Here is a 17,951-nt window from a genome sequence, read left to right as displayed (position 1 = left end):
TAAACATGAACGTTTATATAAAGAAAGTTCTGAAGCCCTACTACACAGAACAAATTTAAACCGCAACGACGTTCTTACTATTCCTAAAGTATGGGAAATTGTCATACAAAATTGTGTAAAATAATTATTATTAGTTTTTTTTTTTTTTTTTACTTCTGTAACACGTTACGCACGTTTAATGAGATTCTATTGTAATCATGCACTCTAACTGTATGTTATTCCTATTATTGTTTAAACTACTGTACTGATGATGTCCTAAGATACTTAGGATGAAATATTTACAATTAAATAATTTTCACTGTGGTTAATATGTGTGTTTCTTTTAATTATCCTTATAAAAAAAATTTAGTTTAATCCTTTATCCAAGTGTGAGCAAACAAAGTTTGCGCCTGAAAATATCTTCAGGACTGAATATGGTGTTGTACTACCTTACCCCAGTAAGGTAGTACAACACCGGGCAACTCATAGCAAAGGTGGACCAAGCTAACAACACTCCTATCCCAGTATTTCCCATAATGCAAAACACATCTCCTTGCAGATATGTATAATGTTATACATTAAGGGATTGGCCACTACCCAGATTAGTTTCGACCTTTATTGAGGTCTCTTCAGTGGGAGCCAGGCCCAGAGGTGGAGATACCAGGCAGAAGTAATAGCGAGGTCATCTTCACCTATAGGAGTTGCCAAAAAGTGTGCCACCTTTTTTATTAAATTACTCTGGATTTAGAGAAAGATGTTGAAAGTTTGTTTTTCACTTGGTTAGACTAATAAATTTAGTTTAATCCTTTATCCAAGTGTGAGCAAACAAAGTTAGTGCCTGAAAATATCTTCAGGACTGAATATGGTGTTGTACTACCTTATTGGGGTAAGGTAGTACAACACTGGGCAACTCGTAGCAAAGGTGAAAATATCTTCAGGCACAAACTTTGTTTGCTCACACTTCGATAAAGGATTAAGCTAAATTTATAATATGTCTAACCAAATGAAAAACAAACTTTCAACATCTTTCTCTAAATCCTTTAGAGAAAGTAATTTAATAAAAAGGGTGGCACACCTTTTGGCAACTCCTATAGGTAAAGATGACCTTGCTATTACTTCTGCCTGGTATCTCCACCTCTGGGGCTGGCTCCCATTGAAGAGACCTCAATAAAGGTCGAAACTAGTCTGGGTAGTGGCCAATCCCTTAATGCATAACATTATACATATCTGCAAGGAGATGTGTTTTGCATTATGGGAGATACTGGGATAGGAATGTTGTTAGCTTGGTCCACCTTTGCTACGAGTTGCCTGGTGTTGTACTACCTTACCCCAGTAAGGTAGTACAACACAATATTCAGTCCTGAAGATATTTTCAGGCACAAACTTTGTTTGCTCACACTTGGATAAAGGATTAAACTAAATTTATTATAGTCTAACCAAGTGAAAAACAAACTTTCAATAACATCCTTATCTTTACTTGTAAATGTTTTCTTCAGCATTGTAATTATCTTTTGAGTTGTATTTGCAATCTTTGCTACACGGCCTTCAACTTCCTATCTACAAACACTCCAAGATCCCTAGCCTCATCACTTTCTTCTAGAATCTAGATAATCCCACCAATATGAATGACTTTACATTTACTGACATCCATTTTCCCATTCCCCCAATTCCAGCTTATTCAAATCATTCTGCAAGTACTGCATATCAGCAGCATTCCTGATTACTTTACCTATCTTTGCATCATCAACAAAAACCTTATGTCGCTTGTCAAACCCTTCCAATATCATTAATGTATAGATTGAATAACGGTGGACTAAGCACTGATCCTTATGGTACACCACTGGTTACCTTAAATCTTGCAGACTTGCATCCCCCATATACCATATTTTTGATATCTGTCAGTCAGCCATCCTCTTATCCATGCTAATAATCTATAACCCAAACTCATATTCTCCAATTTATGCAACAGTTTACCATGCTGTATTCTATCAAAAGCCTAAGCAAAATCCATAAGTATCATGGTGTATCCATTCTCCTTGTCTAGTTCAATGGTAACATTGTTATAGAATGTGAGCAAGTTGCTAAAAGATGACCTTCCCTTAATAAACCCACGTTGCTCATTGCAAAGTAGAGATTCACTGTCAACCCATTTCTGAATGCAAGCCCTAACCAGTTGTTCCAAAATCTTCACCACCATGCCCAAGATACTAATTGTTCGATAATTGGATACATCAGTTTTTGAACCACTTTTGTACAATGGAATTACTGTACATTCTTTCCATTCCTATGGAATCTTCCCTATTCTGAGACTCATATGCAACAGCCTGGTCAAAGGAATAGCCAGTTCAGCTGAACACTCTTTTAGCACACATGCTGATATCCCATCAGTCCCTATTGCTAAATTCCTATTCAGTTTATGCATTTCTTCATCCAGTGAAGAGGTAGCAGTGAGCTCAATGTCAGTAACATTAGGTCGATAGCTTTTAACAAAATGGGCACTCATCAGTTGAACAACTTCTTCTGCATCTGTAACCCTCACCCCATCTATATTTAGCAGAGTAATTCTTTCATATTCATTCTTTCTTTTACCTTGCAGCATATTGACAGAATTCTTGTGGGTTGTCTTTAGCATGCAGAGCCAGTTTCTTTCATACTCAGACTTTGCTTTCCATACAAGTTGTGACTATTCTAGCCTGCCTGCTGCTTATAATTTTTATAATGGACATCATCCTTATGCACACTGTATTCCTTCGACATCAACCTTTTCTTACAAATCTCTTACTTATTACACATCCATTTGACTCCTACCTTATTTATTCTTCTAATTCTCGGGACTCATTCTGATATTACATCATTTAAGTACTGTTTAAATGCTTCTCATGTATTGTGAATAATCTTCCAATCCAGCAACCGATCCCATTCCACTGAACTTAGTATACTCCTCAGTTGATCATAAATTCCTGCTTTTGTAGCTTTTCTGAATGGAACTTTCATAAACTTTGTCACTTTCCAAGTGCATACCACATGATCACTGTCAACCAACTGGAGGCAGAATAGTTACATCTGTAACTGAAATGCCCTCTGACACTATAATCAAATCCAACACTCTTTGACCACGAGTTCCTTTTGTCACATGCTGCTTGAGGAAGTTGTCCTGCAACAGCTCATAAATGCATTTTCAATCTTCTCATGAGATTCTACTGCTACCCAATCAATATTTGGATAATTAAATTTTCACGCTCATCTTTTCTATTTGGTGATGCATTTCTTTATCACTAGCAACAGATCCACCAAGTCTGTAACAACACCCCACTATGTAATTGATCTTCTTAGATTCCACCTCACACCAGACAGCTTCAAACTCACTGCCACATGAAATACTGTTAATAGTAGTACTACAATCATAGATCTCAACTCTAACTGGATTCAAGTCATCCAATACTATTAGCAGTACATCCTCTCCTCTGCTATTCTCTCTATCCTTCCTAAAAATACTGTATCTTTTACACTCGATACCAGTTAGTACGTCTGATTCAGATAGCCTACAATCTGAGGTTCCAACATATTGACTAAGGCAACAAATTCTACCCCTTTGTTTCTAATACTCCTAGCATTCATGTACAGACATTATAATCTACTTGCATGTTCTTCTGTATACTCTTCTCTATAGTCTGCATAACACAGTTGGACAACTTGCAGATCTCTACTCATCTCTAGTGTCTTATACATGTAGACATTTTTGCACACATTTGATGGGTCCGAACCGGATTAACACAAAGTCGAAATCGTTCTCTCCTCGTCAACATTTCCATGACAAAGTCCATTCCCATCATTAACGCAGTTATATAACACTCTTGCTCTTACATTCACATTCTCCCATTCCTCCCTTTGTAATTTAGTTTCCCTGACTCTGTGTGTTAGGTCTCATACCAGTTATTAGTTTTTCTGAACTCCTGATACCAAGTGAATTCAGGTGTAGGCCATCCCTCTTATACAAATCCAATTTTCCCTCAAACTCACTCCACACTTCCAAAAACTCACATCCATTAATTCTGCATAGCCTATGCATCGAAGAGGTTGCCACCATAGCCCTTCTTAATTCATTTTTTATATTGAGGTAAAATACTGACGATTTTCACTTTCTCACTCTTCCAACAACCCTTTCATGTTTTTTCTCATACCGAACTTATTGCTAGTTAAGTCATTAGTTCCTACTACAATTATGATCTCATTTACTTCTCTTTTCTGTTTTCGAATTGCTTCCTTTATATTCTTAATTTCTGCTCTGGGAAAACTCGAAGTTATAACTCGCTCATCAATAGCATGTTTTATTATAGAGTCACTATACCAAATAGCATCTTTCTTTTTACGAGCAATGCCACTTACCTGATTTCCGTTACTTCCTGACTTACCTGTTTCCGTGCTTTGTTGTTTCTTATTTTGCTGCTTAATTTTCTTTTTCTCCCTATGCTCATTTAAATGCCTCTTGACATTTTGTAATTCCCACATCGACTCTCTGATGATTTGCTTTAATTTTGCTATTTTGGAGATTAATTCAGTTTCATTAACCTCCTCCACATCTCCCATAACCTCGGTAGTGTTGCTAGCCTACCTGTTCTCATGTGGTGTTCTTCTTAGCATTACATTTCTTGTGTGTTTTCGGCACCATTTTAAAATTATACTTATTATTGAAGTGTCCTAATAAAATATTATAAAATACTAAATACAGTAAAAATCTACATTAATATACTATAAAACACTAATTGTCTATGGGAAAACATAATAAAATTGACCAAAAATCACCAATTTTATACAAGCGCTAAATTCACTGACCAACCACAACGTATTCTCGAACCAATCTGATGATAATGATAATAACAATAATATTTATTTCAACCCCTGATCTATATTCCTGTAGTTGAAATCCCCCATAGTAATTGCTTCGTGTACACTCATTTGTGCCTGTGTAATTAGAAAGTGATACTTGAGAATAATTCTGTCATCTTGAGGATATATATATAATATATCTTTATCAGGGGTGAGTATTCTGGGTGTGCTAGGTGTGCGGTGCTCATCCACGAAATATCAGTATTACCCATATTATATTTTTGCATTTATTCCCGTTAAAGACTCCCCCAATTGTTTGCAGACTTCACGCGATTCCTAAAATTGAATGAAGCATTAGTACAATATACTGTACTAATGCTTCATTGTCTTCTCTTCAGGAGGGTAATAAAGCATTAGTGCTTCATGAAGAAGGTACTTTTTGCCGAGTAAACATTGCATTACATTCACATTAATAGCCTGGGTGTGATTTCGAAATGCATACACCTTTGAGCCATTCAAAAAGATGTAAAGAGGGCACAGTGGGTCAAATTCTTAGCTTTCTAATATTTTTAAACTGCTAAGAAGGCGGGGCTGAGTGAGCTAAAATTTTGAGCTCACTCAGCATCTAGCGCCTGTGATTGGTTATTGTGTCAACCAATCCAATTGAACGTTGTCACTTGTCATGAGTTGAGCGCTTTTCGTATCCGATGTATATTACAAACAGTTGTTAAGCATGTTTTTCTGGAACTGAAAATTTGAAAGTGGATGTTAGGAGAAAAATGATAATTGTTTATTCTTTTGCTTGTGCAGTATAGCATCTGTTGAGGTTGCAAAGTTTTTTAACGGTATATAGAGACATTTTTATTCTAGTCTTTGGAAACAACAGACAGTAAAAAATATCTATTCCTGAATAAAAATGAATACTCTGTTTATTATAAGCAGAGTAAGTTGTTGATCTACAACAAAATACCAGCATATGTGAGATTGATAAAAACCGCTGATACTAAAAAAAAAAAAAAAAAAAAAAAACACTAATGAATTTAGGATTCCCGAAAGTGTGGATAATTCCAGTAATGATCGGATACGCTATGTATACTGAGTCTCAGTAAACAAAATAAAATTCTTGGAAAATGGAGCGAAATATATACAAACCAGAGAAATACACATAACATGTGCAACAAATTTTATGAGATGATTTGCTGCTCCATCAAACCATATTTATTCCTGCAATACTCTCTCTCTCTCTTTATAAGTTTTTTTTTTTTTAATTATGCCATCATAAATTCACTTATTCATGTTTAGAATTTATAGGATTGTGCTATTTGTTCTACCCAGCAACTTATAGGACACACATATCACAAATGATAATTATTAATTATTCTTTACCATTAATGAAAGTGTTTCTACTCTCACTTATTCTTTCCTATTCTCACATGTCTTATAAAGGATGGTTCGCATATTTTCATCTTTCAGTATTTCAAATATACCAACCAAATATAGTATTCTCCTTCATTGTTGTTTTCTAATAAATCCTAAAACAGATTGTTCCTTCAATTTACACAGAAGTATTCAAAGTTATCCTGCAATTAATTGCATTGGACCAATTAAGATGAGCGCTGATGCACTATGCCCTCTCAAAACTTTCATACACTGATAAAATGCAATCACATGGTCATGGGCGTCTGCAGGGGGGGGGAAACACTTCCCCAGGATCGATTAAAAAATTCCACAAATTATAATCGTAAAATTGATTGAGATATGCAATGTTACACCCTCGACCCTGGGAATGAATTGTCTGTCTTAAAATTTTATTATGAGTTGGCTTGTTTCAGCCCACGGCAGGGTAGCCATAGAACATGTGTTTTATTGCAGCAATAACACACGTGTAAGGCATAATTTGCAGTAAGGCACAACTTGTTACGGAACAGAATGGGTTGTATTTTATTCTTGTGTAATGTAACTGTGTGCAAGAACATCTGCTGCTGCTGTTTTCTATTTCTCTTGGGAAACTTCCATATATACATAATACATATATATGTATTTTTATATATACATAATACATATATATGTACTTTGGTAATAAAATGCTGCAAGATACATTTTAGTCTGATTCAACAGAATATGTAATTCATCCAAAGTTTTATGTGTATGTCATAAGTGAGGTATCAAATACACAGGGCCAGGAGAAAGAACCTGTCTGATTAATTAAAAAAAAAACAAGGGAGGGGTGGAATATTTATTTCAAAATGGCTTAATTTGTGATGGAATTAATGTAAGATAACAAGTAATTAACATAAAATGGTGCTCTATTTGTATGTTTAAATGTATTTCTCCCCTTAAAAAACATTGTTAGAAATGACTTGATAATATTTAAAAGATATCAGATGACATTGTTACAGCTATTGTCACAATGTCATCTGATGGGTTAAAATTATCTCAAAATGTTTAAACAAATGTCAGGGATTGAATATAATACTAATAAAAATTTTAAAATATTGCATTTAACATTTATTTCAAAAATAAAACTTGCTAGTTTTTATTTATCCACATTTAAAATCAACACAACTTTTCTAAAGCTGCTAACATGCATACCACTGTAGATTTAGTACTATATATAAATTACACTTAGATGTGCTTGCATAACCTTATTATAACTTTTGTGATACTAGTTCAGCAAATAAAGGCTTATAAATTTGATTGTAGTCACCAAATATAGGCACTTTGCCATACTTTTTTTGAGTTAATTCTTGAGACAGTCATTTGGTGCAGAAAGATTTTTCTAATGATGCAAATGCTCTTAACCCTGCAACTCAGGGAAAAAACCAAATAGAACATTCAACAGGCGCAAAAACTGAAAAATAAAAGGTTTTATTCTTTAACAAAATGTTACTCAACACAACTGAAATCATCAGAATATTACAGTACTTTGATATCAAAGTCTAAACGATTTTGCTGCAGATATTTCACATCAGTCCCCATTCCATTCATTTTAATAATGCTTGGTAGGCTGCAGGTGGTGCTTAAGGGTCAAAGCTGTATAACTGAGAGGAGACCTCCACATAGCCTTTAAAGGAATGCGGAGAATCGACCAGGGCTTCTGACCTAATGTCCAATCCTAACCTTCTCATGGTGCACCCTGTTGGGTATCTACCTGGAGACTGAACAAATGAGGATGGGCTGGCAATTTGGGATTTAGCTGACCAAATTGCACTGCTATTGGCTTAAACCAAAATACAAAATGATAGTACAACATGACAAAATTTCATGCCGGCTGGGGCGTTACCTGGTTAAACAAGGCCCCCGTTGTTTCCAAACAGCGAAAAGTCAGCTACTGGAACAAATCTGAAAACACACCCCAACTCAAAATCACCAGAGTTAAAGATTGGTAATATCACCATAAGAAACCTGACTGGCAAAGAAATGGAGCTAGCTGAGGAATTAGATAAGTACCAGATCGACATAACATGGGGTGACTGAAACACAAAAACTGGTGAGATCTTTCTAAGCAATAAATACAAGATGTTATATTCAGGCAATGACAATCAAGGAAAAGAAGGAGTAGCAATAGTATTCAACACAAAATATGAGGCTAATCTTGAATGGCAGGCAGTCTCAAGTAGAGTGATGTGGGCAACTATGAGAATGGGGAACTGGAAAATGAGACTTATTAGTGCCTATGGTCCCACAGAAGGTTCTACTAAGGTAGAAGTGGAGGAATTTTTTGATGCTTTAGAGAAAGCAACTGACACAATGAAAAAGGAAACGTTGGTCCTTGTTGGGGATGTAAATAGCAGAGTAGGAAATGATTGTCAGACATACAAAAATATTTTGGGAAAATGTGGAGAAAAGAGCAAAGCTAATAATAATGGCAAATATCTGTTGGATTTCTGCTCAGGACATGGACTGGTTATTACTAACACCATTTTCCAACATAAAAATGTGCACAAATTCACATGGAGAGAAGAGGCAAGGAATAAGAAAAGTCTCATTGACAATGTTATTAAGATTATTCATATTTGGTCTTTGTATATTTTATAAACACAAAACTTTGAGTACTTTACAACAAATAGTCGAGAAAGCATGGGAATATAACAAAGATCTATATTTAAGTTTTGTCGAGTTGGAAAAGGCATATGACAAGGTGCCAAGAGAGAAGCTATTCAATACGCTACAGTTATATGGTGTCAATGGGGCATTATATCAAGCAATACTTAGTCTTTATTTGAGTTGTAAGTCAGCAATTAGATTTGAAGGAAGTACAGGAAGATGGTTTAATGTTAAAACTGGTATGAGATAAGGATGTACATTATTCTCTCTGTTATTCATTATCTATATGGATCACATTATGAAGGAAAGTGGTATTAAACAAGATATCAAAATTGGAGATGTTAATGTCATCTCTTTTGCTTTATGTGGACAATGTTATACTTCTAAATAAATCCACTACAAGTCTGCAAGAATCTCTGACTAAATTGAATAACTGTTGTAATAGACATGGCATAAAGGTAAGCAATAACAAGCCAAAAACAATGAAAATAGGCAGAAGCATTGAAAATATCAACTGCATTGTGAATGGAGAACCTATAGAACAAGTAAACATTTCAGCTACTTAGGCACGATTTTTAGTGAAGATGGTAAATTAAATATGGAAATAGACAACAGAATCAATAAAGCTGGTATGGTAGGAAGTCAACTGAATAAATTTATATGGAATAAAAGAAAAATTAGTCAGAACACCTTATTAGCTGTATACAAGACAGTGTTTAAGCCAATTTTAACTTATGGATCTAAGGGATGGGTTAAAAATAAAACACTCGACCAAAGACTAGAGACTGCAGACATGAGAGTCCTGAGAAACATTAGGCGTGTGATAAGATGGCATCAATGGCAATATCATATTAAAAACAAGGATATTAGGAAAGAACTTGACATCGGTAGCATCCAGAAATGTGTTAGTAGAGCTAATCTGAGCTGGAGTGGTGAAACAGAATTGGAGAGGAAAGATTAGCAAAACAAGTGTTCTCTGCCAGGTTGGCAGGAAAAAGACCCCAGAGGAAGACCAAGATATAGGTGTGATACAGTAAAAAGTTTTAGAAGATAGAAATATAAGATCCAATAATGTTGGAGTCTTGACAGGTTATAGATTGATTTGGGGGAAAATTGTAGATAGGAAGTTAGTAATGATGTAAATTTTTCATGCAGTACTATCATATCCTGTACACCCCTTGAGGGTATATGGCAGGAATTTGATGATGATAATGGTAGGCTGCATTTTTTCTCATTTCAAACATAAGGGTGATCTTAACATAAGTTAGAGATGGAAGTATAATGTAATAATTATAATATTTTGAACTGTTATAACTACCAAACAACAGTGAAGTTTGTAAATAAAGAACTCATAATTATTACAGACTATCCTCTGGTGATCCAATACAGAATCTGTCATTTTGATCAGGTTCATATTTTAGTTTTCTGGAACATTTTTGATATATATAGCATTAGGATAGCATGTAGCAAAAATTGAAAGCCAAAAACTTCATACTAATGTTAATTTTAATAGAAAACAATGAGATGGTAATTTCCACTATAATGAACTATTACTAGGCAGTTACAATAGGCAGATTCTTATATATCAATTCTTTTCATGACTTACTTGCAAGGAACTTTGCAAGCTGGTGGATCTGTATTCTTTTTTCTTCCACAAGGTACAGTAATTTTTGTAGACCCACAGAAACAAGCAGTAACAACCGTCTCTTGACAAGGAAAACATGGTCCTATTAGAATTTAAAAAAAAAATAAAAATAAATATAAAACTAATTGCAAAAATAGATGTAACATTTTGCAAGATGATCATGGTGTATAAAAAAGTAACTGGGAAAATAAAAACCTCATATTTTTTACCTATACGTTATACTGTACTTTTTTTCCAAGCAGCAAATTTAAACATCAGTAATGAAACCATCAATCATAAGTTCATTATAATAAACAGATAAATATATATTGTTTTATTTCTGATGTAATGCCCAATGACAACAAATATGATGTTGTACATTAGTATATAAACATAGCTGAACTTTCTTTGGCAGAGCACCATCTTCACCTTTCTTTTAACATGTAAGCTAAATTGCTTGTCATTGCCTGGCTATTTGGGTGGTTAATACTCTGACATGATGGTCTGTAGAAACCAGCATACACATGCTGGCTTACAGAAAACATGCTATATACATAGAAAACCTGAGTGTCCAGCAGAAGGAAAAAAAAGGTATCCCCCCTCCAGTTATGAGACCAGATATCTGTTTCTGTGCATAGTGATGATTGGATGTATAATGGATATAACATCCAGTATCTGTAGGTTTACAATCTCAAGTCCAACTACTTTAAAGTAAACAACTTAGTATACCAACAACTAGAAGGCTTAGCCAAGGGCAGTCCCCTGTCACCACCGTATGCAGACCTGTTCATGGAAAAATTAGACAATGACATCCTAGCAAAAATAAATACAAAACCATCAGTCTGGTGGAGATATGTTGATGACGTGTTCATTATCTGGAAAGATAAGGAAGATACATTACATGAATTCCTCCAAAAAATTAACTCCTTCCATCATAAAATTAAATTCACATTAGAATTGGAAAACAATCATCAATTATTACCCTTTTTAGATGTACTAGTTAAAAAACAAGATAATGGAAATATCAAACTTACAATATATTGTAAACCTACAGATACTGGACGTTATGTCCATTATACATCCAATCATCACTATGCACAGAAACTGATTTTTAGCATTATACATATGCTAAAAAACAGAGGCAAAAATATCATCACAGAGGAAAAAGACATACTTGCTGAGCTTTCCCTTATATCAAAAACTCTATCACAAAATGGTTATCCTCAAAATTAATCAACAAAATTATCTATAGAAACAACCTAGGATGACCCAGTATGTATCATCCATCGTTATACCCTATGCTGGATCAGTTTCCACCAAAATAGCAAGAATCATAAGACCTGTTAATATCAGAGTTGTTTTTAAACCTACCACAACTACAAGACAGTTATTAAGATCCCCTAAGGATAGCGTCACTTTCTACAAATATATACCTACATAGGCCAAACTTCAAGAAGCCTAGAAATTCGAAAGAAGGAACATGTCAGAGATGTCAATCATAATAGAACAGACACCTTAGGGTTAGTACATCATTTCTCAACTTCAAACCATTCAATACATTGGGATAACAGTTCCATGCCATATATCGAAGAGGATTTTAGATGTAAAACCCTTATGCACGTGCTGTCCAATTTGTCTAACTGTTTTTAAACCGTTACTTCATTCTTTTGTTTTTTGCATTTGATACTAGCATAACCTTTCTTGTCTTGACAAAGCTAGACAGTTACAGCTAGCAAAACTAGTAGACGATTATGTATAAATGTTTATTAAATCCATGGTCTTAAAAATGAAATAGTATGTTTCAATTTTAATGAAAAAGGACCAAACAACAACTTTCAGTATGAACTAATGTAGAATAACATTTTTGGAAGCCAAACTCTGTCTTGGAAAAAAAAGGTTGTTACTCTCCAGAAACCACCAGAAAGTTGGCTAAGTGATTAGTGTACCTACTTTCCACACCAGGAAGCTATAGGTTTGAATCCAGCTGTGGGCATGGATGTTTGTGATTGTATTTAGGGTGGAGGTGAATTTCATGAACTGTGAGATTAAGAGAAGTCTGAAGTGGCTTGAATAAGTTCCATGTATTGTCTAACAGGGTTTCTGGATTATATCAAAAAATAAAATAAAATTATAAAGTTAATAAAAAACAGAAAAAAAATCAGAGGATACTAATGCACTATAGGTTTAACCCCCCTCCTTCCACAAAAAATCCTGTCAGAGAAACTGGACTGTAATTTGCTGAGATTTGGGATCCTTACCTGGCTTGGGAAGGCAATAACAACTGCTTTTTTTCTTTTTTTTTTTTTCAGGATTCCAGAAATTCATTCTCATAGAAAATTATGTTGAATAAGTAGAGCAGTTGATCTCGAGGATGGTGACAGATGTTTAATCATCTCATAATGGATCTCATCTGTTTTTAGGGCAGCAGTTGGTCAGCAATGAAGCAAAGCACCTTTCAGTTCTTCTTGAATGGCCTACTAAAAGCTGCTCTCTTTCACTGAAACCCTTTGCATGCTAATGTCAATTCAGTGCCATTAGATGCAGTATGCTTTGCTTTCTGCAGTTTCTGATATGCTCACAGTTCTTGATCTCAGTCCTTCATTTCATGTACAGAAATGAAGGATGGGAATGAAGCCAATGTGCTTCATGTGATAAAGCCAACATGTGCATGTCTAATGGCAAATTCAAAGTGCAGATTGGCCAATTCAGTAAAGATGAATTGGTCCATATATTCAACTTAGCGAATTCAGTCAATATGAACTATCTTTCAGTGCAAAACATATATAACCGAGAAAAAAACTATTACTTGCTCTGAGAGAATCAATTAGACTATGCAACTTCAGGCATATCTTGCATGAGATTCTGGATGCTAACAATGATGTGATTCATCAAACTGTGCATCTGCTTTGTTTGTAGCTGATATTCTACTGTAGCTATAAAGGGATGTTTGGAAATGCCAGTTTCCAGCTCCCATGTTTATTGGTTCTGAGATGTAGACTATGTCTTTAAATTGTATGATAGAGGTGTGGTCACACTGTTGGAGGTTCATGTTGTTGGATAGTTGGAGGTTGCAGTCCATGCTGACAATGATGTGATTCATCAAACCGTGCATTTGCTTTGTTTGTAGCTGATATTCTACTGTAGCTATAAAGGGATGTTTGGAAATGCCAGTTTCCAGCTCCCATGTTTATTGGTTCTGAGATGTAGACTATGTCTTTAAACTGTATGATAGAGGTGTGGTAACACTGTTGGAGGTTCATGTTGTTGGATAGTTGGAGGTTGTAGTCCATGGGAAAAGCTTCATGAGAGAAGCTGTTCAAAAGAATGGTGGTAGATGAAATGAAGCAGATTTGGCAGGTAAGAGATTGAATTGCAAATGGACAGTGAGTAGCACTCTTCCAAAATCATTAAAACAAGAGCTACTACTAACCAATATCCTTGAAACAAATTGAACCAACTTCACTGCCTCCTTCATCCCATCTACTTCTGTCTTTTGGAACAGTCCACCCTATTCTGCCTTCTCCAAAGATTACAACCCTCAGCTGTTCAAGCAAAATGTGAACAGATTCCTCCTTTCTTCTATTCCTCTTGCCCACACATGGCACTAATGTGTTATAGGCCTTGTGGCCTTTCATGTGTGGATCAGATATGGGAAAAAAAAAAGCTGTTGTTACTGTAGGCTTAGCAGAATGTTGAAGGTGGATGAATGGATGGATTCCAGTTCAGTGGTTAGAGCCATTGGAAATACCTACAGAAAAGGCACCAAGCAGAAACAGACAATTTATGGGACAGTAGCTGGAGTGGTGTGAGAGAGATGGATCACTGATTAACTGAATTACCATTTTTTGAACAGCATAAAGAATTTTTAGAGAAGTTTTTTGGTGCACCATCCCAAATGTGAGACTGGTATTTTAAGGTTGGACAGATCTCAAATTTGTACTGGTTAGTAGAGGGACATGGGAAAATTAATATCTTGATTGGAAAAGGATACCAATTTTTTGGAGGCTGCAAAAGTACAGATGCGATTTGCTTCTCAGGAAAGGCTAAACATAAATATCAGCCCAAAAAGAGATATCCGATCTTGCCTAGTAAGCCAGGTGTTATTAAAAATAAGAGATGAGCTAAGATTTTTTTTTTTTGTGTGTGTGTGTGAGGAAAGAAAAGAAAGAAACAACAGAACTGTTTTAACTACATAAGCTGACTAGACTGCCACATTATAGTATTACCATCAAAGCTCTAGATGAGGTTTCAGGTCAGTGAGAAATGGTCATTGATATACAGGAGAAAGTAGGTAGAACAGAGACCTGAGGCAACATTAAAGAAATTTGAAGAGAGAAAGATGTCCACTATTATATGCAGTGAGTGACAACAGAGAAAACTGGCTACTCAAAGATAGCAATTTGCTGAGTTACTATTTATGAAAGACCTTATCATACATCTTAGATGCAGAGATGGGTGATGTAAGCAAGATTCAGTGGTGAATTAGTAAACAGTTAATAATCTTCCCATTATTTTTTAAAGGACTGAAATGAGGGCAACTTATTTCTCTCTTCTTTTTTTCTTTCTTTCTTATTAGATGAATATGAGCTTGCTTCTATGTCATGGGGCAGACCAGCCAGTGTATAACAGAGTGTAGAGATGATATAGGATGGGATGGGTGTTACTTCAGGATCCTAGCTTTTAAGTACAATATTGGAAGACACCCTTGAAGACATAATACAACAAGAAATCCATCGTTAGTCTCTCTCTTTTTCAAAAATTAATATTGTAATCATTACCTGTTTGTAGCTTAATTTTTTATTTAATTTGCTGTATCTCCTGATGTGAAGCAGTTATTTCACAAAACTAGTTGAGTGTCTGAATGAACATTTATTGCTATCAAGTTATTCTATGTGGTTTGATACTGTCATTACAATTTCATCATTCATCAAAATCCCTTCTCCATCAATTATGGTCGACTTTGACATTCATACTTCACTGTTCACTAATGTACTTTTGACAGAGATGCATACAGTCACATTTTACCACTGAGATAACTGAACTATTCAAATTCACCATATATTCTGGTTATTTTTTATGGAAAGGAAAAATATATAAATGGTTGGATGGGACTAGAATGGAATGGATTCTGTTCCACCCCCCCCCTCCATTCAACTAGCTAACTTCTATATGGAACATTTTGAAAACCAAGCACTCAACACAGTTAAACCAATAGTTTGGCTATGCTATGTTGACAATGTGTTTTGCTATTTGGCCTCATGGCTTGGACACATTTTTACCACATCTTAACAGTCATTCTAAAATAAATTTCACAATAGAAAAAGTAAAGGTTTCAAATGATACAGCCCTTGAAACTCACCTCAGGTACTTTTTGCAACACCTTCTTAGCCAATGGCTACAATTCCTATAAAATAGACATTCTGCATGTACCTATCCCTCTTGCAACCAACACACACGATCATAGCAAAACTATTCCCATCCCACATATTAAAGGTACAACAGAAAAGACAGCTAAAGTTCTCTGTGAATATGATCAACATGCCACTTTCAACCTACCTCATTTGGCTATCTTCATCCTTTCTCCCAGAGATCAACTTCATCCTTTTGCACATCCTAGAGTGCATAAGGTTCCTTGTGCCTGCAGTTCAGCCTATTTTGGACAGATTGGTAAATCAGTAAGCATCTGCCTTGAAAAACATAAAAATTACACCCACAATCATCTGTATTGTAAGTCAGAACTGGCAGATTATGCTCTGGATACTCCTCACATAGGATCAGATGGGCGAAGACACTGTAATACTAGTGTAATACCATAAGTCACTGCAGGTGTCCAAGAGACTATTTTTTGAATCTGAATCAGCTATGCACTCTACCAACCATCAACATGTTTGGATGAATTAATTTGCTAAAGATCTGGTAGACAGTCATTCTGAAAGCAGATAACCTGACTTCTTCAAATTAACTTTATGGCCATCTGGCCCATCAACTGCCTTAGTATCTCATTTTAGGATATTTGTTCTTTTTCAATTACAAATTGAATGCTGTGTGCTTGTTACAGTTATAATTTTTGCTCTCAAGATGCTGGGTAAAATACCAGCAAAATATTAGTAAGTTCGATAAATTATGTTTTTCTCTCTTGGTATCATTTATACAGTGAAGTGCTATTATGTGTAGAATAGTCACTCAAACAGAACAGGAGAGGCAGGGTTAGCAAAATGGGTGTTTGCTGACAGATATAAAAAAAACAATGTCTAGGTGGAATGATACAATTAGAAATGTGCTAGAAGACCAAAATATAAGATCTGACAATACCAAGTCCAGAGAAATAATACTTATTTGGAAGAAAAGTGTTAAGGGAACATTAGTCATAGAGTAAACTTAATCAGGTAGGACTATCAAAACATCCTGAATGCTCTAAATTAAAGATGCCAAGAAATTCTTGGTTTCATCCTTTATCTAAGTGTAAGCAAAGAAAGTTTGCAAATGAAGTAACTTCACAACTGGGCTTCTTGTATATAGAGGCTAATGTCTTGTCAGATGTCATCTCCTTCCAGGAGATTGACTACCATGGACTTCCACCATGTATGGTTTTTGTGCTTCTCTTTGGCATTCTTCATAGGACTTAATATTTCCCATCCAATCTGTTCTTTGTCTTCCTCTTCTTCTTTTTCCTTGCATCATTCCTTCTAGAAGTGTTCTTTTTGTAGAGATTCATGCCTTAGTATGCGACCAAGGTAGGTGGTCTTCCTTTTCTTAATGGTTTTTCAACAGATTCCTATCTTCTCCAATCATCTCTAATATTTCTAAATTAGTTTTTTTGGCAGACCATGGGACTCTAAGAATTCTTCTGAGGATCCACATCTTAAAGGCTTAGTTTATTTTCACAATATTTTGATATTATCCAGGTTTCTGCTCCATACAGCAGTGTTGATCATATGTAGCATTTGGACAGACTAATTCTTGTTTTTGTGTGAATTTCCCTTGAGGTCAGAATGTTTTTCATGCTAATGAGGGTTGATCTAACAATTTCTATTCTTCTTAATATTTCCTTATCACACTTTCCATTCTCTGTAATTAGTTGACCCAATATATATAACTCTCTACTTGATCTAAAGTATTTCCTCTGATCTTAATATTTATATCGGGCATTTTCCCTTTTTTTCTTGTTACCAGCATGGTTTTGTTTTTTTTTGAAGTTGAAATTAAGTCCAAATTTTTCACTTAGCTTCAGCATCTCTTCTAGTAGGTTTTGAAGATCTTTTTTATTTTCAGCTAGCAGTACTGTATCATCTGCACATCTTAAGTTGTTTATATTCCTGCCTTATATGCTAACTCCTTTAAATTCTTCTAATTGCTGGAAGATATTTTCAGTATAGAGGTTAAACAATATAGGAGAAAGAACACAGCCTTGTCTGACACCCTTCTTTACTGGGAATTCCTCAGGATTTCTCCTGATATTTTTATTGAGGCAGTT

The 17,951-nt window shown here is 35.1% G+C and overlaps 1 protein-coding gene across 1 annotated transcript in view; it reads right to left on the bottom strand.

Moving 5' to 3' along the window:
- LOC150104807 (NF-X1-type zinc finger protein NFXL1-like) overlaps nucleotides 1–17,951 on the bottom strand; it is a 307,000-nt gene that overhangs the window by 69,804 nt on the left and 219,245 nt on the right. Inside the window, exon 13 of the mRNA XM_090395984.1 lies at nucleotides 10,460–10,580. Within this exon, the coding sequence (XP_090252110.1) occupies nucleotides 10,460–10,580 (121 nt within the window). The remainder of the gene's footprint in view (nucleotides 1–10,459; nucleotides 10,581–17,951) is intronic.

This window comes from Typopeltis vanoorti, chromosome 7, assembly GCF_054136105.1.
Source record: "Typopeltis vanoorti isolate ZY-2024b chromosome 7, IOZ_Tvanoo_1.0, whole genome shotgun sequence".
Classification (NCBI taxonomy): Eukaryota; Metazoa; Arthropoda; class Arachnida; order Uropygi; family Thelyphonidae; genus Typopeltis; species Typopeltis vanoorti.
Note: the sequence above shows the minus strand (reverse complement) of the source record. Positions and strands in the feature narration are given on the sequence as shown.